General features: G+C 41.7%; 1 protein-coding gene and 2 long non-coding RNA genes across 3 annotated transcripts in view; 2 read left to right on the forward strand and 1 right to left on the reverse strand.

Moving 5' to 3' along the window:
- Positions 1–11,177, forward strand: part of YTHDC2 (YTH N6-methyladenosine RNA binding protein C2) — a 54,301-nt gene extending 43,124 nt beyond the window's left edge. Inside the window, 4 exon segments of the mRNA XM_069775749.1 lie at positions 4,439–4,484; positions 6,075–6,259; positions 6,543–6,651; positions 8,909–11,177. Of these exon segments, the coding sequence (XP_069631850.1) occupies positions 4,439–4,484; positions 6,075–6,259; positions 6,543–6,651; positions 8,909–9,102 (534 nt within the window). The 3' untranslated portion in view covers positions 9,103–11,177.
- Positions 11,178–14,864: 3,687 nt separating this feature from the next.
- Positions 14,865–18,642, reverse strand: LOC138683685 (uncharacterized). Its single transcript, XR_011323095.1, has 3 exons — positions 18,485–18,642; positions 17,922–18,034; positions 14,865–15,576 (listed from the first exon to the last, which is right to left on the reverse strand). It is a non-coding gene; the product is annotated as an uncharacterized lncRNA (long non-coding RNA).
- Positions 17,530–18,610, forward strand: LOC138683684 (uncharacterized). Its single transcript, XR_011323094.1, has 3 exons — positions 17,530–18,065; positions 18,142–18,380; positions 18,475–18,610. It is a non-coding gene; the product is annotated as an uncharacterized lncRNA (long non-coding RNA).
- Positions 18,643–22,857: the final 4,215 nt, after the last annotated feature.

Below are 22,857 nucleotides of genomic sequence, written 5' to 3' on the forward strand. Positions count from 1 at the left end.
TTGGTAGAGCAGGCAAGTGGAGATTTTTTGGAAGTTTGGAGCTTTGAAATGGCACTGGAGATTTACTGTCTACAGTGATCTTGAACCAAATTTATAGTTTGCTTCTAGAGCCTTAGTATTAATCCTTGTACCAGCAAATTCCAATTGTTATGTTCCTACTGGGAAAACTGACACCATTTCTTTAAAAAAAAAAAAAAAAAAAAAAAAAAATTAAAAATTGAAGCCTGAACAGAACAAGGGCTTGTAGTAATACTTCAGTTGACCAGTGAAGTAAAGCTGGAGTCTGGGCATGGTCAAAGTCCAGCTTATCATGAAGACTGTGTCTTTTCCCGGCTAGCTCAGGGAGTAACTTAAAGAGATCCTGTAAGCAGTGTTCTGTAGGCAGCAGTTGTCTTAGCATGTGCTAACATATAACAAGAGATGCTATATTTTTGTCCAGGTTTACTGTGAATTGTTAGATTGACTATACACTGTGTTCAGTAGGACTTCTTTTTTAAAAGCATTGGTATATTGTTAATTCACTGCAGAGCTGGTATGCACATGTACACTAGTTTTGTCTGGGTTTTCTGAGTGTGCATTGCTTGGTCAGACCAGTATTTCAATGCACTAACTCGGTTGCAAAGTGTCTGGCACTTCTAGGCAAATACACAAAAACTTTACACCCTGCTTGGTCACATCGTAGAGCTGAAGATGTTTCTGAAGAAATCTCAAACATTCGGGGAGTAGACCTTTGTGAAAATCATTTCACAGTGGTGGCTGTTCTTCCTCTCGTTCATCTCCTTCCACAACCCTCCTTGACATGTATTCCAGTTCAATTACCTATCACATGAACCAAGTATTTCTTAAAGCATGTTTCTTAAATAAATACAATGAATGTGAAATGTGGTATCCAAGAATGTTAGCTTGATATCTCCTGTTAAGATTTTGGAGGTGGGGCTAAAAATAACCTCTCTATATATATTACAATTCAAAGTAAATTCTATTTGAGATTATTTCATCTCCTAGTCCTTGTGTAACCAACTATACAGTGAATATTGTTACTGACTTTTTTGCAAATGCTTATTCCTGTTTTAGTACAATGTTACTTCATTCTGGTACTTCCATTAATTATAAAACAAAAGAGGTTGCATTGCTCAGTAGTACACTGCTGTGACAAAGGTGTGGTTTTGTCGTACCATCATATGTCATTTGCACATAGATGAAACAAGTGATAGTTAACAAACTTTTTTCACTTACTCAAATTGGCATACATGTGAAGTGCAGCTAATCTGGATGGAGAGTAACGCGACTGGTAAAAGACTGTAATCTTTGTAATAAGTTTCTGGATTATTTTAGCTTATTCTTTGGAATTTGTCTCTTTAGTCATGCAATATAAGAATTGTGACGTAGTTCAATACAGCTGAAGGAGGGAGGAGGTTTGTGTAGTTAGGCATGTCAAGAACAACAGAAGATTGGAATATGGAACAAGGCTGTTGCTTTATTCGGAAAAGTAACTATATTAAAAAGAATTGAATCTTCATACAGAATGGATAGCCCTCTTGTTATCATCTGACTGGAAAGTGTTTATACAATACTGGTCACAAAAATAATTGTGCATCAGTTTTATTGTCAGTAAAATAGTCAGGTTCTAATCACACAATTTTTATCAGCATGGGTTGATTTTTGGCTTTCACATTCAAAAGACAGATATATCACTAATCAAAACAACAGACACTAAGATGCAGAATTTTTTAGTGACTTCCACAGACTCTAAGATACTGGGTTTTGCAACATTTGCTGCCAGTTTGTTTTTTAAGTAGAGTTATTGAAAGAAGCTTTAAGTATAGCAACTGCTACTTCTAGTATAGTAGAGTCCTCCTGAAATGCAGGTATATGAGTCTGTTGATGTAATTAAGCTGGTTGTAAAACTTTTAGACTGTGAAGCAAAGATTGTACCCGGCTGGATTTACACATTTCCTGAGGATAGTATTTAATTATGCAGTTTTCATGTTGCAGTAACCTAGAGCCTCTTTTGCATATATATAATTTCCTGGGTCTTTTCAAAAGGACAAAGAAACAAAAGTATTTCCTTAGTTCTTTAATGCATACAAGTCCCCAAAGAGCAGCTGCTGTCTGTAAATAAATAGGCACCAGTAAGCCAAAGGTCAACTATTGTCTATTAAAATTTCAAGCTCATTGTACAGCTCAACATATTACACTGTCTGGGATGCACGCTTAACAGCTTTTTTCCAGAGCTAATTACTTTGTCATACGTAAAGCAAACCATCTCCTTTTACAATTACTGTTTGCAGAGTTAATTAGCTTTCCCAGCATAGCTGTGCTAATCATCTTGCCTTTGCTTAGCAATTAACGGGTCTGTGGTGTGTGGTAGCACCTTTGCATTGCGTTCTCAAAAGGCAGTGCGAAGAGTTTACACTGTACGTTTTAACTTTCAGATGTTCCTAGGTGTTACTTAAACTTGACTGGTTCAAACTTCAGAAGGTCAAGCTGCAGCTTGAAGTGTATGTATCAGATGATAGTCTTTTTCGTTGCCTCAGCCTGCAGCAACAACTCAAAAACTGAGCAATATAGTTTTAATATAGCTTCTTGCTGTGGTTGAATGCCAGCCAGCAGCTAAGCACCACACAGCTGCTCCCTCACTCCCCGCGGCTGGGATGGGGGAGAGAATCAGAAGGGTAAAAGTGAGGAAACTCATGGGCTGACATAAAGACAGTTTAGTAGGTAAAGCAAAAGCCACAGGCACAAGCAAAGCAAACCAAGGAATTCATTCGCCACTTCCCATGGGCAGGCAGGTGTTCAGCCATCTCCAGGAAAGCAGGGCTCCATCATGCGTAACAGTTACTTGGGAAGACAAACACCATCGCTCCGAACGTCCCTCCCTTTCTTCTTCCCCCAGCTTTACTTGCTGAGCATGACGCCATGTGGTGTGGAATATCCCTGTGGTCAGTTGGGGTCAGCTGTCCCGGCCGTGTCCCCTCCCAACTTCTTGTGCACCCCCAGCCTGCTCGCTGGTGGGGTGGGCTGAGAAGCAGAAAAGGCCTGGACTCTGTGTGAGCACTGCTCAGCAGTAACGACAACAGCCCTGGGTTATCAACACTGTTCTCGGCACAAACCCAAAACGTAGCCCCATAGCAGCTACTATGAAGAGAATTAATTATCCCAGCCAAAGCCAGCACACTTCTGTGTCTGCTTCTGTTTCTTTTTTTCTTCTCAATGTCAGCTTTAAAAACAGATGTACAAAATAATCCTTAGGTTGTTCCTAAAGATACGCTAGCTCCTGTAGCCATTCTTTGGTTAGGACTATAGGAGTCATTAGTGGTCTGTCAAGGTGTCCTTTATCTACTAGCCACTCTTAAATGTTTTGGAGAAAGCATGAGAAGTTCACAGTCAGCACCCCAGGAGGGGGAGTTAAAATTGCTTTCTGTCTGATCAGATATTGAACCAATCATTAATTGAGCAGTTAATATAGAAGACGTAGGACCTGTGCAATTTCACTTCAAAAGTTAAACCTCATTTTTGTTCCTACTAAACAGTATGGTATTTGTCCAGTGATAATTTATTAAGTATTCTATGAACTCTTGTAAAATAAACATTGTCCATTTTACGTATAACTTACTGTGATCTCTTGTTTCTGATGCAAAATGATTTAATGAATTTTTAGGGAAGAAGGATTGTTATTCCTACATATAGAGCATCATCTGGTCCTGGATTGCTCTTAACAGACCTGTACTATAGTATGCTTGGTGCTTTGTTCATCAGACTCAAGTTGCTCCTTTTTCTTTCACTTAACAAAGTGTTTTTTCAGCATTTCTAAGGTATTTTTTGACAGTAATATTTTACAGGGCAGGTTTAGTCCAATAGTATGCTTTATTATGTTTTTGCTTCTGGTTTCCTTCAGCCCCCACCCCATCTTCATGTTTTTTTAAAGCCTGATGTTCTTGCTCCTTACTAAAGCATTTCTTGTACTTGAGTATTACACACACAGTAGTACCTTGCCTTTTGCCTTTTTGTACGTTAACCAGCTTTTGGGTTAGAGACAGATTATTTTATCCATTTAATTTTGTTTGGAATTACATATCCGTTTTCTCTTTTTAGAAAGGCAAAAAAATGGGTTGCTTTTTTTTTTTTCTTTAATGGTTATCTGCATCACATGTTTTCCCTTTTTGGCAAAGACACGTTTACCCATTTTCAAGACTTTTAACATAGGTAACAACTAAAATGAACTCCATTAAAGTCATAAAAGCTGCCTGCATTGAAACAAGGCTGATTTGTTAACTGTTTTGTGACAAGACCTGTGTTTGAGGTGTAGGTTCAGAATTTAATCAGGTTAAATGGTGGTTATGGGCTGATGATAATTTTGCTAGCAAACTGAGAAATTGCAATGTCTGTGAAAGTGATGTGGTTCTAAAGTAACTGGTTTATGGGCTTTTTTCTTCAGTCTTATGATAATGGCCTGGCACAGGGAGCTGGACTGGAATCTCATGGTAAGTGTTGAAATGGTCTACTTCTGTTGTAAAGACTGGGATTGCAAATGCTGTAGGAGATGCAGGGTATGTCATGCCTTTCCATCTTTTCTAATTTTAAGGAAGTAGGATGATGAGGAGCAAATCCAAAACGTGCCTCAGAATATCATCGTCTTCCCTTAGTTCCAGTTTAATATCAGACCAGATGGGCTGTTAATATAACAACTCCATTAATCTTACCTCATGAATGTTTTGTTGAAAGGTGTTGCCTGTAGTTCTCATCTCTTGCTGACAGAGCAAACTTTTTCCACGTGTACCGTTGCTACTCTGGATTTATCTGCAAGAGATTTTGTGCAGTGCACCTGATAATCTCCAGTTTCAGCAGCTATTAGTAAAACCTAGAAACATTTCCTCTGACAGACTACAGCATCCACGAGGGGCTCAAATCTTGAAGCAGCAGTTAATTTTTGTAAACTGTAGTTGTGAAGATAGGAATTCCCGAGACTAATATTTTTAAGCAAAATGTTTCTATGCCATGAAGTCTGGTCTGCTTGTGACAGAGAAACTATTGACTTCTATGTGACTGATACTAACTCTATCAAATGTTTGCTAGCTTTATCCTTAGTATTGAGCTTTGATAGGATTCCATCTGTTTTCTTCCTGCAGGATGGATAAAGTTGAAAAACTTAAATTATACCCCTACATATTTAAAAAAATTAGTTAACTAAGTTACTGTAGAATGCTAGTGATAGCAGATAGCATTACTTCAGTATCCTTCCTCTGCTGCGCTTCAGCATCAGAATGAAAATAACCTTAGAGTTACTGAGGTCTTCTAGCACCGGGATAGTGTAAGGAACTTTGGGCCCCAAGTCTTGCATCAACAGCTTGCTCACGGTCTTTCCCAGGCTGTAATTTTATCATATCAGGTAATAAACTCAGAATGAGTTTTGATGGTCTTTAAAAAGTGTTGGCCATAGTACACAAAGAACATGAGTTTCTCTTCTAATTTAAAATTTTATAGTGCAGTTTCCTTGACAACAAAAAATTGCTTAGAATTTTATAATAATCTGTATCTATTACAACCATAAGAGTCCAGCAGTCTTTTCGTAGTATTAAACATGTCTTTTTTTTTTTTTCCCTTAAATTTTTTTTTTGGCTCTCTGCTCATCAGACACTTCTGTGTCTTTATATCCTCTGGGGGATTGAGTCTGAGACTGCCTTTGGCATCTTTGCTTCAGTCTGATGGCTGGTATCCCAATAGCTTTCTTTTTCAAGTTACATATGAAGAAATGTTTTCTGTTGTATTGCAATTTACTTATTTCTGGACTGCTGTGTAATGTGAATTGCGCAGCACTGAGAGCCAATCCAGCTTTAAGAAAACAAATTCAGGTTTATTTGTGCAAGAGTTGGGTTGAAGTTTTTTTCCCCTTTGACATACATGAACTAAAGTGTTTTTATTTATTTGGATTTTAGGCTTAAAATTAACACTTTGGTACTTCTAAAAATCCATTGATTTAGTTGTTACTACCCTAGTTAAAGTTCTGAGTGAGGTCATACAGGCTTCAGTGAAAATCTGGGTATCAAAACATTGTAAAAACTCTCTCTTCGCAGGTAGCTCTACATTTTGTGGTATTGCATCACTATGTTTGATGGGTAAACTGGAGGAAGTTTTTTCGGAAAAAGAACTGAACAGAATAAGAAGATGGTGTATAATGAGGCAACAGAATGGCTACCATGGACGACCCAACAAACCCGTAGACGCTTGCTATTCCTTTTGGGTGGGAGCAACATTGAAGGTAGTGTATGGAACAGCTACAGGATAGTTACTGACCTGTTTTGATTTCTTTAAGCATCATATCTTTTTGCTTGAAAGAGTTACATATTTGGCACAAGTGCATGAATATGCACAGATCACTATAAAGGCCTTTCATCTTGCAAAAATGCAGGATATGGAGGTTTACCAGATTAGTGCTATCTCTGCTGTGACTGCTTATCTCATAAATAGGCACTATCTTTTATTATTAAAAATATACTAAGATTTAGTATGTTACTGTAATGGTGTAATTTATTTCTTTTCAGCTCTTGAATATATTCGAATATACAAATTTTGAGAAAAACCGAAATTACATCCTGTCAACTCAAGATCGTCTTGTTGGTGGATTTGCCAAGTGGCCAGATAGCCATCCAGGTAAATTTACTTGTCAAAATCATGGTGAGTGTGTTCTAAGCTAGAAATACATTCCAGCAGTCAGACATCCAAGAGGTGTAAAGGAAGTTTTCTCCTCAGTCTCCTTGAAAAAATGGGAAAAAACCCAACTTAAAATATAATGAGATTTTCATTATTTAAGTGGAAAGAGAGAGGTGTAGTTTTTCCCTGCTCAGTCACAGAGCAAATGAGCTGTTGTTGTTTAGACTATTGCTAAAAGAGTATCACTGTCTATTTAGAGCTGGGCAAGCCTCTCCGTATGTGTTTAACTGTTCTAGTTAAAGGGAATATTGTGCAGTAGGTATCTTTGTAAATCCTCTGAGTAAAGTATTTCAAAACGTTTTTTCCCTTAATAAAGGAATCCTTAAGCTTGTTCAGATGTCACTGATGTATGTAAAAACAGTCAAAACTTACGTAGTGACATATTACGATTTACAGATTGTAGTTGCACATAGCAATTATATGTAGTATATCTGAAAGTTAATTGCTGTCCTTTTGGAAGTGCCTAATTTGAAGTAGTGAAAAACTTGAAAAGATGCTAAAGTCTTTTAATTTGAAATAATTTTAAAAGATGCTAGAGTTCAATGAAGGTATTGCAAACTGTGAAAACAAACCTTGTGCCAGTAGTGTTGCCCAGTGACAGTTTGTACGGGGCAGATAAACGGTCTGTAAACTGACCAAATAAGATAAAAATATAGTCGTAATAAAGGATGAGTCTGTTCAGAATCTGTGTCCTGATATTTCATCCTTTCATCGTTCTCAACAACAGTTGATAATTTTTCAAGCTGAACCCACACTGAAAACACGGTGCTTGTGATAGATTTGCTTCCCCCACTCCCCTGAAAATAAGCTTAGGATTCCTGAGAACTTTAGCTTTATTTAGTCTTCTATTATATAGATCAGTCAGTATCACTTGGAGGAAATATTTCTGTTTATCTTGATGAACCATTTACATAGTGAGCTAGGGATTAAAAAATCTGTTTAAAACGCAGCCATGTGCAAAGTTCCTTAACCTGTCTTTTAGCATAGCTGTGATTGTTTGAGATAAGATTTGAGAAAGTCAAGACTAATAATAAAGCTGTTTTCCTTTGATTTGTGTGGTCTTACAGCCTGCACACTACTGTTTCCTATAAAGCAAGCTTTTGCTGTCTCTTGTGTTGTTGTGATAGGTGGGCTTATTGCACCATTCTTTCCTCAGGCAGATGGTGACATAAGTCTGTGTTTTGAAGGACAGAGTAAAAAGTCAATGCAGTTCTGGTGTGAAGAGTGACTATAAATGCAGCATTGCAAAGATTGTTTCTGTGGAACTGTGATTTCATTGTCATACATACACAGCTGAGCTTCCTACAAGCTCAGTATAGTATCTGAAAGGCAAGCTGTCTTTGGCTTTGTTGCAAAACACAGATGTGAGAAAATATTCCAGGGAAAGTTTGCAAAGTAAGAACATGAATTTTTTCAAAGGTGATTTCTAAGATAGATTCAGAATTTGAACTTCTGTAGCTCCTGCTTTATAAAAGCTCTGTTTAAATTTGGATAGTCAACCTGTCTTTGCAGTTCAATAATGTTTCTAGGAAGAAGTCTAGAAGAAATTGCAGAAAACAGTCAACAGCTTGTGATAATATATGTATTACATGGACTTCCAGAGTTGCAAGTTACTTTTCACAACTCATGATTCAGGGAAATATTATTTTGTAGTACTGATATTCCCATGCTAACAGACATCAAGACAGTCTTGGTCTGGAGGCCAGTAGCGTTATTTAACACTTTTTCTTGATTTAAAATAGTGTTTGGACCAGCATGCTTATTGAGCAGTGAGCTTAGAAAACTTTCTTGCCTTTGAAAATAAATCTAAAAAGTCAAAAGACTCTTAAATGCTAGTAATCCTCTGAAAACATGAGCCTCACAAAGTGAATCAGGACATGACTTGTTTTGTTCGTAGTGATTGGCAGGTTGTCAAATATAGGAAAGGCTTTCATCTGAAAAATCTTCTGAATATCATGGTAGTAGTATTACTGTTCTATGAAGCAGGCATGGACACTGGCTTAAGGAGAGTCATACTTCAAAACAGAAGTGAACACCTACTGTATTTGTTCTGTTCTTTGTTTACAAATGACTGATGCGTATTTTTTGTCTAAGTCTTTCATTTTAAGCAGTTAGATCTGCTACCCGGTGTTAATGTTACTTGTTAAAGGCATTAAACCACATTAATGTGGTTTACTGGAGTTAATTTTCTTCCTAGGAGCCCGTACGGTGCTGTGTTTTGGATTTGTGACCAAAGCAGTGTTCATGACACGCCGATGTTTTAGCTGTTGTGGAGCAGCACTTACACAGCGTCAAAGCCTTTTCTGTCTCTCACGCTGCCCTGCTAGCGAGCAGAGGAGGGTGCGCCAGAAGCTGAGACAGGGCACAGCTGGGACAGCTGAACCCCGCTGACCACAGGGCTACCCCATACCACACGGCATTTGCTCAGCAGTAGAAGCTGGGAGGAGGAGGAAGGGGGGGGGCGTTTGGAGTTACAGTGTTTGTCTTCCCCAGTAACTCTTAGAGGTGATGAAGCCCTGCTTTCTGGGAAGCAGCTGAGCACCTGCCTGCCGATGGGACATAGTGAACGAATTCCTTGCTTTGTTTTGCTTGCACTCATGGCTTTTGCTTTCCCCGTAAGCTGTCATTATCTCGGCCTACAGGTTTTCTCACTTCTACTCTTCCTTTCCTCTTCTCCCACTGGGGGTGGAGGGGGGAAGTGAGGGAACAGCTGCGTGGTGCTTAGCTGCCTACCAGGGTTAATCCACAGCATTTCGCTACAACAGGTACCTAAGCCATTTGGTTTTTTTTCAGACTTGTGCATAAGTCATGACTAGATACAAATAAACTTTTATTTGAAATTACTAGATGTACTGCTGCATGCCCCAGGAGGTCGTGCCGCAACTCTGATGTATCTCGTTTGTTACCTTTAAATTATACACAATATAAAAGAATTGGAAGTACGTACAGATCGAAAGGTTTAACATAAAAGAGTGAGAGGGTGAAAATGAGTGTGCGCAACTACTACATGTAAAACACTGAAGTGGCATTTGCTCTCATAGAAGTGTAAGTACACCTTACTTTGTTATTGTTTTTAAGGCAGCAGCCAGCAGTTGTGAGGTTGCATGCTGCATTCTGTATTTGTGAGTCACTTAGGAAACAAAACGTTTGGACCTATGTTTTTTGACCTTGAAAACCTGGTGTATTTCATAGCTTGAAACAGGAGTACACAGGCTACATGTATGTGTTTTGGCTAGAACTAACTTGAGTATTAAGTTAGCAGGGATTTGCACAACTGCTGAACTTTGTGGTTAAACCCAGCAAATAGCCATATACAGGTAGTTAGGTTTGTATATTGTTTTTAGTGCATATCAGTGCAGCTGTCCACAGGGGTTAATATACTCTTATGTCCTGAAGTTGAGGTGTCCTTGTCTGATGTCCTTTCTGCAAGGTCAGTAGGGGCTGTATCTGCTGAGCATGCTTTTGTCTGCATGTTCATGCTGATAAGCAGAAGCCTTTTTTCAGAGCCTCTCTATCCAGATACCTTCTTGTACTATCATTTTAGTCAGATATGAATTTACTGACACCTCCAAAAGATTACTAAGTGTTGAGAATTTGTAAGGGGCACATTTAAGTTCACATCCTCTTTCCATCTTTAGCCTGTGATTTCATGGGCAGATAATCCAATCTAGTGGCTTGCTGCTGCCCAGAGGAGGCACGCTCACTTCTCTTCCTCCCAGCTTTCCCAAGTACGGCTGTACGTCCTTTCTCCTTTTTGCATTAGCTTTGGTGTATATCAAAACCTGCAGACCAGTTTAATTCACTAAAATGTCAGAAAACTGTCCATTTTCTCCTGCTTGGGTTAATTTTCTTCCATCTTTTTTCAATTGCTTTACGTCATGGAGGGTGTTCAGCGAGCTGTAAGGTAGGCAAGCTGGCGTAAGGTGGTAGGCAGCAGGAGCAGCGTGGGACAGAGGAATAGGAGCATCCCTTTTTTGTGGCAGTCATCTGTTATGACTGATCAAGCCACCGCATGAATTCTTACCCTTAGTGTATTCTCCCAGGAATTTGAGAGACTCCTCTGAGTATGAATCCTTTTCATACTTCTAAATCTTACTGTTTGGCAGCTATTGCCACTAATTTTGGTATTTCAGTAGTCAGCTGTTCATCAAATAATCGGCAAAAAAAGGTTCATGTTCGGGGAAAAAAAATTGGCTTTGTGGACAGAAATTATCTCCAGATGCTCAAATTCTCTTGCTGTTTGGCCTGAGCACTCAAGAAAACTGGACTCGTAGTTTTAGAGATTGCAGACTATCAGTGCATGCTGGTGGCTTTGGGTAGAAATCAATTTCTTTTGTCAAAACTCAAGTTTAAAATGTAGCACCCGTTTGTTTGTTTTCCTTGGCTGTAATTATTCAGAGGTGTTAATCCAGAAACACTTGGCTGTTACAGCCTGATCTAATTTTCTTTTCCCTTTCCTTTCCTTCTTTCAGATGCTTTACATGCCTACTTTGGGATCTGTGGTTTGTCGTTAATTGGAGAACCTGGTATTTGCCAAGTTCATCCCGCTGTGAATGTAAGCACAAGAACCACAGAGCGCCTTCACCACCTTCATCAGATCTGGAAAACAAGGACTCTAAACAGTGTTCGGACAACACACACGTCTCTACATGACTGATTTAGACTTGAATGTAGGTCTGGTAGCATAATTGTAGCCCAAGGTTAAAAGCCATGTATAACCAATGTGCTCTTTTAAGTGCTGGAGTCATACAATCAGATCTGTGTTGGTGGCATCACTTTGATAGGGAGTTGCCTTCAGCGGGTTATTCTGCATTGTGAAAAAAGGAAATATTTTGATTATATAGAAATTTGTCACCGCAGACTGTAAGTGGCTCTTCAAATGGCTTTACTTCTGAGAAATCCCTTGAGGCATTTAAACTTCATTTTTATTTTTTTAAATTTGTGCATACTGTGTCAAAATATATAATGGGGAAGTATTTTCAAAATCTGTTTACATATCATGCAGTATAGCACAGAACCTTGGAGTTCTTTATGACCTTGATGTTTGACATATTTTTGGTAGAGAATCTCCCATTTTAAGTCTCGGTTAAAGGTTACCTTTTATCGTCTACTTTCAGATTCCATAAGCTTTGTTAAAAAAAATAAAAAATTATTTTATTCAGTATACTGGACTTCTAAAGTGGTGTGGCCTTACTAAATGGATTTCATAATTCTTCTGAGTAGCTTCTACACAGATGCAGTGGATCGTTAGCCAAAGAGTTTTCATTTGAAATGTTCCCCTTGTGTGAAATGCAGTGAGAGTGTGGTGGATTGAGGTATGACAATAAGAGATATTGAACAGAGTCTTTTGGAGGAGTAGTGTGCAGAGCAGCATTAGAACCTGTTTCCAAAGTCAAGCCTTTGCAATACATTAAAAGTGTACAACTGCATTCTGATTATTTTTTTATACATATTTCCCTCTTAGTGTGAAATAATTCAGAGTTTCTTAACCATTCTGTGTAAAGAATGAAACATTGGGCTTAAAGTAGTGGCAGTGGTTTACTGTTAGAGAGATGATGAACATTCTCAGCTTATTTAGCAGTGGTGCCTTACTTTGTATGCTTGAAATGCTGCTCAGAATCAAAGCATGTAATTTTGCAGCTGTTGTGTTTGTGGCAGGTCAGTTTGTGCATTTCAGGCATACAGTAGACACCAGGATGTCTTTCTACTTGCCAGTCATTAAGGCACATTTTTTTCTAAAGGACTCCCAAACACAGATAACTGAAGACCTCTCAAGCCAGACTAAGCACACCGTTTGACACCGCTAAACCCAAGCAAACAGGATATAGAGCCTTTCAGTCAGCAGAAAGAGCTTCAGGAATAACCATGGTTCTGCTTTTGCAATGCAGTGCAAGTGAAAAGGCTAGAGGAGTTGTACCCCTATTAGACATGTTGGAGAGATCCAATGGGCACCTGCAGGCTAACAGAACAATCCCAGTGTCCAAACCTGTAGCAGGCTTCCTACTTAAAGAAATGTTTTTTATTTCTATAAGCAGATTAATTTCCATGGCAGCATTGGGAGCATCACCAGTGGTGGTGGTCCGCTTTGAAAAGCGGAAGAGCACGGGGCAGGGCTTGGAAGTAAGACGTGTGATCTAGGCATGTCCCAGTAGACACTTCCCTTGCAGGAGGAGAGGCTACATAGCTGGAAGAACTACGAAATCTGGAGCGGTGTAAGCAACAGGACTGTAGGGCTAGTATTGGGACGGGTGAATGAGGTGCTTGAGTAGGACTGGTGCAGAGTAAGAGAATATTAAAACTGGGAGATACAGAGGGTGGAAAGAAGAGAAGAAAAGGGAAGGGAATGTGGAGTAAGAGTGTGGAACCAAAACGGTGGAAAGGATTTGAGCTGCCATGGGTAAGTGCATAGATCAGGGAGCAAGAGCAGGAGGGAGGTACTGACTCAAGCAACCTGAGAGAGTGAAATGAGGAAGATAGAGCTTGGGAATTTGTTTTATTCCCCGTGTCCTGAGATGACCTGAAATCAGCTGCAAATAAAAACAAATAGTAGAGATACCTAAAAGAGAGGATCTACCAGGCTGGGGGCACACTACAGCAGTTCTGTGGGAATCCATTTTTCTGGAGGAGCTTAATGGGATGTTGGTCAGCAAAGGCTGAGGTAGCTTCCCTGAACAGAAGACTCAGGTCATGGGGATCACCTAGCTGAGAGTCTACTAAAAAAACCCCACCAAACTTGGTGTAAAAGTTGTTCAAAATAGCACAGTATTTGCTTGTCCATGACATCAGATGGTGGCTGCAAGTTGACTCGTGGTAGAGTGGGGTGGGGTTTTGGAACATGTTGAAGTTACAATGAAGATGAGATGTAATTGTAGCTACCCATCCTTACCTGTACCTCTCGCCTTGTTGGAGAACTGTCTTTGTCTAAAAAACTCTTTTAGCATTTAGTACATTCCCTGTTAGAGGAAGTACCTTTGAATTTTGGAAGAGTTGAATAAGGTGCTCTAAGCCTCTGCTGGGAAACATCCCAAATATTGATACTTTCTTACTTGGCTGCATGAGGAATGATGTATTTGATTATTGTGGCGCAAATCCTTACTTGCAAAATCCTAAACTATGGTTCCTGAATTTGCCTGTCTGTGACTGGGTTCTCATCTGTGAGGGACATCAGGGTAGAGAAGTATATGGGGACAACAGTGAAAAGTCATACTCTGTGAATAACAAGTTAATTTCTCATGGCAAGTAATTTAATAGCGTTCTGCTTTGAAAAGCAGCTAATATTTCTTGCTTTGTTTTCTGTATCTGTAAGCTACCTTGGGTTGTTTCTACAGATTTTACATTTCACATCTCCTTGGCCCCCAGTTATTCTACAACTTTTTTTTTTTTCACAGCTAAATAACGTCATTCTTTCAGGCTGAATGTTGACAGCAGTTACCCTTTTCTAAAGGCTGCAGGAGGCGTATTTGTTTCCCATTAATTCCCAAAGTTTGTTCTGAAGCCAGAAAAATTTGTATGCCTTCACCCTACACTGAGAATCAATTAATTAACTGGTTTAAAATCTTTAATCTTTTTTAAGTTGACAAAAATCTGCACTAATAACCAACTCCGCATGCATCATTTGCCATTCTTAATGCCCTAGTTGATATGAGGCAAACAAATGGTGAACATTGAATGTTAACTGTGTAGTTAATGCTAGATTGCATTGCCTCTCCCATTTTTGTGGTTATCGTGTCTTCTGACTAGAAAACTGTTAACTCATAAATCAATGGATAACAATTGCACAGATAAGAAGAGGAGTCCATAACCTAAACCTCTTTGGATGTCTCCATTTTAAAATGCAGCTAAAACTTGAACATGAACTGTGAAGCTTAAATGTAGCTAGAAAAGGCAAACCATGTGATCACTATCCAGCAGTAATAATTTTCTGTTAACCACAGCTTTACGTTGCTGAGGCTGAACCTAAGTAAGAAACTAATACATTAAATGGCTTTACCATGTTCTTGAGGATGTAAAACATCTTGACCATCAGGGCTTGCACTACGCACAATGGCTACGCTGCCACAACCTTTTGAAGTTCCAGCCATGGTATCGTACAACAGACCCGCTTCCTAATTCTTCCTGTTTATCAAGAATATATTTATAAAATTAATGCCTTATGTAATCCTCAGCAGCACTCAAAGCTTGCTGATGTTGGCTCAGGCTGACAAATATATGCCAGCTGGGTTGCCCCTGTCTTACCTGAAGGGCTCACAAACTGTGTCTGTGGTTCTACCTCATCTTCCAGAAAAACAGCTTTGAACTGGCTTGTTGAACACAGGAAGTTAAATGTGTCCTTTCAACGGGATCTGCGGACTGAGGTTTTAAACATTGTCATTAGGGCTTTCACAGCAACTTGATTTCTGCGTAGCTGCTGCCAGATATGGTAACACCATTTTGGAAGACTGTTGCTAAATATGTTTGTATTTATGAACTTTTCCCCTTGAGAAATTTTTTTCTAAATGGAACAGTCATCAGCTGTGAAAAAAAACTAACAAGTAAATTGGGTTTTGGAGCACGTATGCTGAAGCACATATTAAGTCTGCCTTGATCCACGCTCTAATGCCCTGGAACAAAGTAAAAGATCACCTGAGAGGAGCTGAAGAAGTTACATCATATATGCAGTTCTCCATGGAAGCCAGTATCAAAAATTAAATACCCTGTAGAAACAATAGTGTTCCCAGAAAAATACATTTCACCTTTGTAGCAAGTCCTCTGCCCTTCAGTTTGGGGTTATCTTGTGTAGAAGGGAAGGAACAATGATTCCAAAGTCGGAACCTTCTTGGACAGCCCATCTCCTTGCGTTTTGGAAGAACCCCGCTGTTGGTGCCCCTGCAGAGGTAGAAGACATGTCGGAATGTGAGGAGAGAGACCCCCAGGTAAGCAGAACCTATTGCTGCAACTAAAATGTGAAACTTCTCCAGAATTCATCAGTTGAATGTCAATATTCATCTGTTTAGGTTGGTGTTAGATACTGTGGTTGTTCTGAAAAGCTCTCGTTTTGCTATTGCAAGTAGAGACTATTTAACAAGTTTTCCTCACTTTAGACAAGCACTAGGTGAAAGAGAAGCAAGTCTCATCATCTTTATACTAAATGATTATTAAATTACTGCACCGAGTGGTTACAGTATGTCACAGATTTACACTTCCAGCCCACCAATTTAAAGCTTTTGTCTTCCCGGTCTCTATTTTCCTGATTAGTTTCTGAATTTAATGAAAATCAATGAAGTGTTGCTTTGGGAAGCAGGGAAGACTCTGTTATTCCTTGTGAGCTGTAGCTCTTGTGGGGTGGGTTTTTTTGCCAAGCCAGTCAGATGTTCTGGGTGAAGAATTGCTCACACACCCATCTTCTCAAGGGCACAGAAAATTATAACCTCCAAAGGTTTTCAAGCTGAACCCACCAAAGGCAGCAAACCCCTACGCTACTGCTTTGGTTTTGAGGCACTGGCAAAGTGCTTTGATAACTGCATTGCAAGGACGTCCTTTAAAATGTTCATCTGTAGGTGCGGGCTCTGTACTTGGGAATGGGACTGGACAGAAGTGGCCATTATCACTGGAGAACAAGCAGGATCCCGAGGAAGGAAACAGTCCTGCCTCTCAATAAAAAGGGGAAGTTCACGAAGGAAGAGAAAAAATCTGTGTGAGAACAATCTGCAACCTCTCACTTCAAGAATTTCAAAATGTGCATGGGAGGGGAAATGTTTGTGTTAAGGAAAGAGCTTTCAACTTGACAGATCAGGTTGTTTATGTTAAACTCACAAATGAAAGGAGGGAGATACACATGTGGAAGCCTGTGTTTTTACAGTTTTAGTCATGTATGCATGTGAAGGTGGCTTCCGTGTTAACTCCTAACAGTGATGATAACCAGGCTCTGGTACAAGGACCAGGAGGACCCTGTGCACCGGTTAAACCAACCACCTTGCATGCTCGCAGTCTGAGAGAGCACGGAGACCTTCACGAAGCTATTTCTGCAAGAACCATCCCTGGGTTTCCATCCAGATCTCTCCCAACGTCCCCTTTGCTACAGCACGTGGGACAGAGGCTCTGCCTCACCCTGGGAGGGAGAATCCCACCTTATCCTTTTATGGGAAGTCTGCAGAAGGACAATTTGATGTGAAAATGACAGAATAGAAGTCAAGGTACAGCTTCCTGTTGTTCGTCACCCTTCCTGAGCGCTTGTGGGACGAGAGTGGTGCTTATGCTGCCTAGAGAGCTAAATATGCAGGACTGCTGTTGAAATTGTGTGCTGCCTTTGGTTAATCAAAGGTTTCCCTAAGCACAGAGCTGTATTTGTTTGCTGTTGTTATGCTGCCCAGGAGTCTTCATTTAGCAACCTTCTTTAAGTTATGACCATTCCTTACTAAAATAGGCTCACTTTACAAAATTACATTTTAATCTCGGACCCAACCTTCATACTGCTTATTATACCATTAAAGCCTCCTTTAACTTCAGACTCATCGTGGAGAAGCACCGTGCCGAAAGGCATCTGTGTAAACCTACTGCCGAAGGAGCTTTCGTCAGGGGTGCTCTTTCATAGCGGGTTACACTAACAACTTTTGTGAATGACATAAGGACAGCTGATCCCGCCTTGGGGCAGTTTGGTGGACTCTTAAGGTCTTAAGGACCCTCCTGGACTATTTTTTACGGTTCTTTAGTTCTACTTTAATGCTGTAATTTTTGTAATTCCCCTCCACCCCAGTAAATTCTTAAATTAAGGAGAGTTTTGCTGGTGGAACTGTTTAAGGTAGTGCTGATCTGCAAGGTACATAGATGGAAGGGGGGGGGTGTGTTTCTGTATATAGCACAAAGACACTTCAGAGGAAATCAGAAATCTTAGAAGGATTGGGCATATTTGCACTCTGGTCTGTGCGCTCATACTTTGCAGGTCAGCTGTCCTGGGGTGATGCTGGCTGCCCAGCATCCTTCTGAAATAGCCTCTGAAGTACGCAGCTCTCTGGTGGGGTCAAGCACAGGATTCTGCTAGAGATCTGTCTGGATGAGGCTTTCCAACACAGCCATGGGGCTCTTCTATGTTCTTTTTGTATACGGCTCTATATATAACTCCCTGTATATGGCCAGACAGAGTGCGTCCTGTGGAGTGGTGATGACATGTGCCCTCTGTGGCTTCCCGGTTGCTATAGATAGCTTCCTATGCAGACCATGCAAAGTGCTCCTACCAGCAGGCTCCATGCCTTGACACTTGTTTTCACTGTAAATAAACTCCAGTCCCAGGCAACTTTCTGCAAAATGAGCTGCTGCTGGTACAAGTGAGGACTGCGATGGCGGGTATCTAAAGAAAAGGTGTAAACCGTGTTAACAAGGTGAGCTTCCCTGGCCATAGGCCAAGTCCTGTCCCCTTCCCCTCTGCCACCCCGGGCTTATCCTAGTTTTTACTAGACGCAGATACAAGGGAAGAGCAGAGGCACATGTTCTCCGCTCTGCCCGAGATGCACACCCCTCCCCGCGGAGGGCTGTTCCCGACTCTGAGGATGAGTGGGGAATGGCAGCTATCGCTGGGAAAGCTGTTCCCCAGCCCTGTAATGGGCACGCTCCTGTGCTCAGCAGCGCTCAGCACAGGACCCCGGCAGGCACCAGAGCCTGCGCTCTGCCCTGCGGGGCCCCATGCATAGCAGCAGGTAGGCTCCTAGCACATTTCTTCTCCTGCTCCTGCGTGGCCCTAACTCTGCATCTCCTTTACCACCCGCCTGTAACCCCTCTGAACTGTTGCAGGCTTTCTCACCTCCTGTGACTCCAGGTCATGGTCCGGGAGCCACAGAACAGGGAGGCTTCGCAGGTCCCTGTACGAAGCAATGGCAAGCACACCGCTTTTGGCTGCAGCAGAAACCTGAGGAAACTCGCAGACCCGCATTTGAGATGTTACGTAGCGTCTGGTCCCTGGGGAGGGCAGTATTTTCAGCCGAAGACTCCGCAGGCTATGAAGAGCAACAGTTCCCACGATCTCCCTTCTATAAAAGGAAATTAAAGTCTGCAGCAGCTGTTGATCTGATAGCCAGTCTGGATGGGATCCCCCTCCCATCCTCTTACAGGCTGCCCAGCCGACTCCAGCTACCCACGGACAACTCTTGCCATCAGAACAAGCTGAGCCTTCTGGTGCTTTTTGGTGCTAGCCAGATTTGGAGCGAACAGGAACATAAAGGAAGTTTGGGGGTTTTTGTCCTTCAAAAATAAACGCTCCGACGTCAGTCACTCCAGTGAAGGTCTGTACATTGCAAACACTGGCAAAGGAAGATTCGGATACTTCGGAGGCGCTTTGTCTTGCGGGCTGAGGTGGCTCACGCCTGCGCACTTCTGCTCATCTACTGGTGTCAGTCAGGAACAGATTATTCTTGATTGCTTTAAACTAATGGCAAAAAATAAATTAAAAAAATAAAACCAAACCAGGCTAAAGCGTCCTTCTGCCAACATAGTGTATTTCACCCACCCCAGCTCTATATGAAAACAGTAAAAAGGTAAGAAATAATGCAATGTTCCTAGCTAGTAGGAGAAGGATTCTTCTTGTCTTCAACCAGTTTGAAGTCCTTGGCTGGCAAGTTATTTGGGGAGGATGCTGGGAGGAGCCACCCTTGGCAGACCAACATGCATTTACCTTTCCCTTCCTTCACAGCAGGGCAAAGCGAGCGTGCCCTCGTGAAGTGAGTGCATGATAGCTGCATCAGGGGGAAACCTGTTCCACTCAGGTCGCTGCATCAGGGCTGCCTTTTTAAGTATGCTGAGAACTGCTGAAGTTGTCAAGAGGCCTGCAGGAGTCAAAGGAATGAAAAGAAACTTGCATGGAAAACCAGGGAAATTTCCTTCTCTAGAAACTCCAGAATAGCACGTTAAGTGCTTGTCTGCCCATGGTGGGGCCCAGTCTCCCATCATCAGGGACCGTGCTTCTGCGTATCACCCGTGTGAGAAAAGCAACCAAGTTCACGCAGCAAGGTTTGCACTAGCTCCCTCGGCACTGCAGGGTGTATGGGACAGGGACACCTTCCAAAGCAACAGCCGAGCACTCGGGGCTGCAGCTCTCTTACGCTACACCCCATGGCTGGCCCTGCACCTTGTGCTGCTCGGCTCGTCCTGCCCCACGACACACACAGGGAATCATGATTTGGGGCTTTTGGCCCCAAACAGTGCTGGCCAGCCTTGGCATCCATCTCACATCCAGGACAAGTTGCTGCCCGAGATCCAGGGAGCAGGAGTGTCACGGTGCTTCACCCTCGGCTTTTTGTCCACGCTACAAGGAACAATTTGCTTTGCTGTGACTTCGGACAAACTCCCCTAAGTGACAATTTTGGCCTTTTGCTCTGCGCTGCACATCCCTTCATGCGCATAAGCCAACTTTGTTTGAGCCAGTGGTTCTCTGAGGGGTCACCAGCGCTTTTTCAGCCTTCAGAGGGGAAGGAGATGCAGGACCCCCATCGGTGCGGTGGTGCTGGCCGAGGCTGGCTGTGACAGTGTTCTCGCTGCGCTGTAGGCAGGTGCTCCAGCAGTGCGGACATCTGCCTAAGTGCTCATCCCAGCTGGCTACTGGTGTTAAAAGCATGTTGTTGGTGTTAAGGGTCCGCAGAGCCTCGGACGCCCAGAGGACACCCAGGTAAAGGTGCAGGTTCGTTCTGGTGCAGTGCGGACGCCGGGAGGGTCAGCACTGGGCCACAGTGGGGTCTGCACCGGCCTCACTCTATGCAGATTCAATACGCAGGGACCTTAATCCACTTTCAGTGGGGATTAAAGACTGTATTAACCCATGGGTAAACGGAGCGGAAGAATTTCATTGCAGGAACACAGGGCATGCCATTTTGAAAAAGGAAAGTTAACTCAAACCTAATCCTGGGGTAGTTAAGCTCAAACAAAAGCACAGGACCCCAGCTGACGCATTGAAACCTTGAAGGCATAAATTGGACATGCTTTGTAGAGGGGCATGATACTCTCTCTGAAGGCCAGACGAGTCTGAAAAGCTTTCGTGTCTAAGCCGCCTTCTTCAGAGCCTTCACTGTTGCAGAACTGCCCCTTCTGGAAAACACACACAATCAGTAAAACATGGGTTGCCGCAGTCGCATGCAGATCTCAGCAGCGCTCATCTTTCCCTTATCTTTCCCTGATTTGCATGTCTCTGATTTCTTCATTAGACACATTCTTTTAAGCAAATGGATAGAATCAGTAAATTAACAGACTCAAGCCTGCTGTGTTTTCTCAATTCATATTTGTTAAAACTCTAGATATCCAGAATTCTCTTTATATTGTCAAACTTGATTAAGTGTAGTTGTAGCAAAAAATGGCAATTACGCTATATACTTGTGGTATGCATCATTACGTACTTTAGCTGATTCCTTATAAATATCTAATAACATACTCAGTACATCAAATATTAATAGTAGTCTACATACTTAACCCACATTTCTTAAATGAGCTTGTTCCCAGGGGCATGTGGTATTATGCTAGTGTCACATGGGACAGGCTAGGAAGAAATATAATGATAGTTTTTCACATAGTACAGATGCAGTTTTCGCTCTGTACTTTATTTGGTTTGTTTATGCCTCACGAGTACTGAATGAATATGTTTACGGTATTTGGATGGAGGTCTTTAAGTGGGAGCAAGACAAAAAGCCTGGAGGTAGGCATCTCCGGTGTCAGAAAGGTCTGAGCACAGTAGAACAAAAGGTCTGGCTCCAAAATATCGTGGATTTGAAACTCACCTTTAAATTTTATTACATTTGCCTTTGCCAGAGGACCTACAGCCAGAAGTAAGGGAAATGAGACGTACAGGCTAAGGGCAGGACTGTTTCTTCTGGCCATTAGCAATGGATGATGCTGACTTAGCCACAGAGCAGCAGCAGAACTGCTTCAGTTTCTCGTGTTGATTGTTGCTGTTTGTTTGCTATATTTAGTGTTATCGGTTTAGTGACCTCCTTGGTTTTGCCAGTATCTATTAGAACAAAGTATAGAAAAATAAGTAAAACCCTGTTTCAGTCTGTGGTGATGGAAAGTAAAAATTTGATCACTAAGGAAGGCTAGACACATTGAGGAGACAAAAATCAAATTCCCCAACAGGAAATGAAGATGTGAATTGGCAGATGCATCACAGAGAGAGATCTGGGGATCCCAGGGAATCACAGGCTAAATCTGAGTCCTGGGTGGGATTTATTAACATGGCTATCAGGGAGAAGGTGCAGGAGTTTATCTGCTTGAAGTGGCCTTGGTGGGACCTCAACTGAATGTTGAAGAGACACAGAAGCAGGCGGATCCCTGACCGCTCACCAAGAGACTACAGATAGTTGTGCTCCTTTTTCTTCCCTAGAGCAGCACAGGTGGGAATGGGGGGTGGGGGAGGAATCCCCCCGTGGTGCCTAAAAGAACTAGCGGGGATGGGGTTTATCGCAGGGAGAGGTTTAGGTCTGCATGCAGGTACTGTGAGGTTTGAAATACACTTTGGTCTCATTCGTCCTGCTTGTAAAACCTTTCCAGCCATCAGAAGGTCTCATCTGTTTCATGGCAATTTTTTTTTTTTTTTTTCTGCTAGTGACAGTTCCCATCTACATCACTCCCTGTGGAAGGAAGCAGTTTATATAAAATTCATAAACTATTTACACAAATTCTCTTTAGTATTGCTCAAGCTGGATGCAAGCCTCTGAACACTGTTAAGAGAATAAAAGCAGGTCACAATCCTTACCCGAGGCAGGCACACTTGGAAATGCATTTAAGAGGTGGTTTTTTTCATTATTTCAAATGTACAATTTAACACTGAAGTAGTTCATACTGAATACTGGCACAGTTTTCTACCACCTGTAACGTCATCTTTCTCGCATCTCCATTGCTCTGGCATTGCAATTGTCAGCGACATCAGAGTCCCCTGAGATGGAAGTACCTCTACACAGATCTGTTTCCTCCATGCATACTATAAAATGGAAGCACTCCTTCTGTCCTCTGTACTCAATTATTTGTGTTAGCCCTTCCCGTACTGCCACCTGCAACTGGTTTCAAACACGTTTTAAGTAGATCTCCTCAGGTAATGATGGCCAACAAGTTCAAGTGTGGTGTACAGGTGGGAGAAGACCTCCCCTCAGGACACCAGACGGCTGCCAAGAGTGCATGTTTCAGTGGATTCGTTGTGTA

Source organism: Haliaeetus albicilla, chromosome Z (genome assembly GCF_947461875.1).
Source record: "Haliaeetus albicilla chromosome Z, bHalAlb1.1, whole genome shotgun sequence".
NCBI lineage: Eukaryota > Metazoa > Chordata > Aves > Accipitriformes > Accipitridae > Haliaeetus > Haliaeetus albicilla.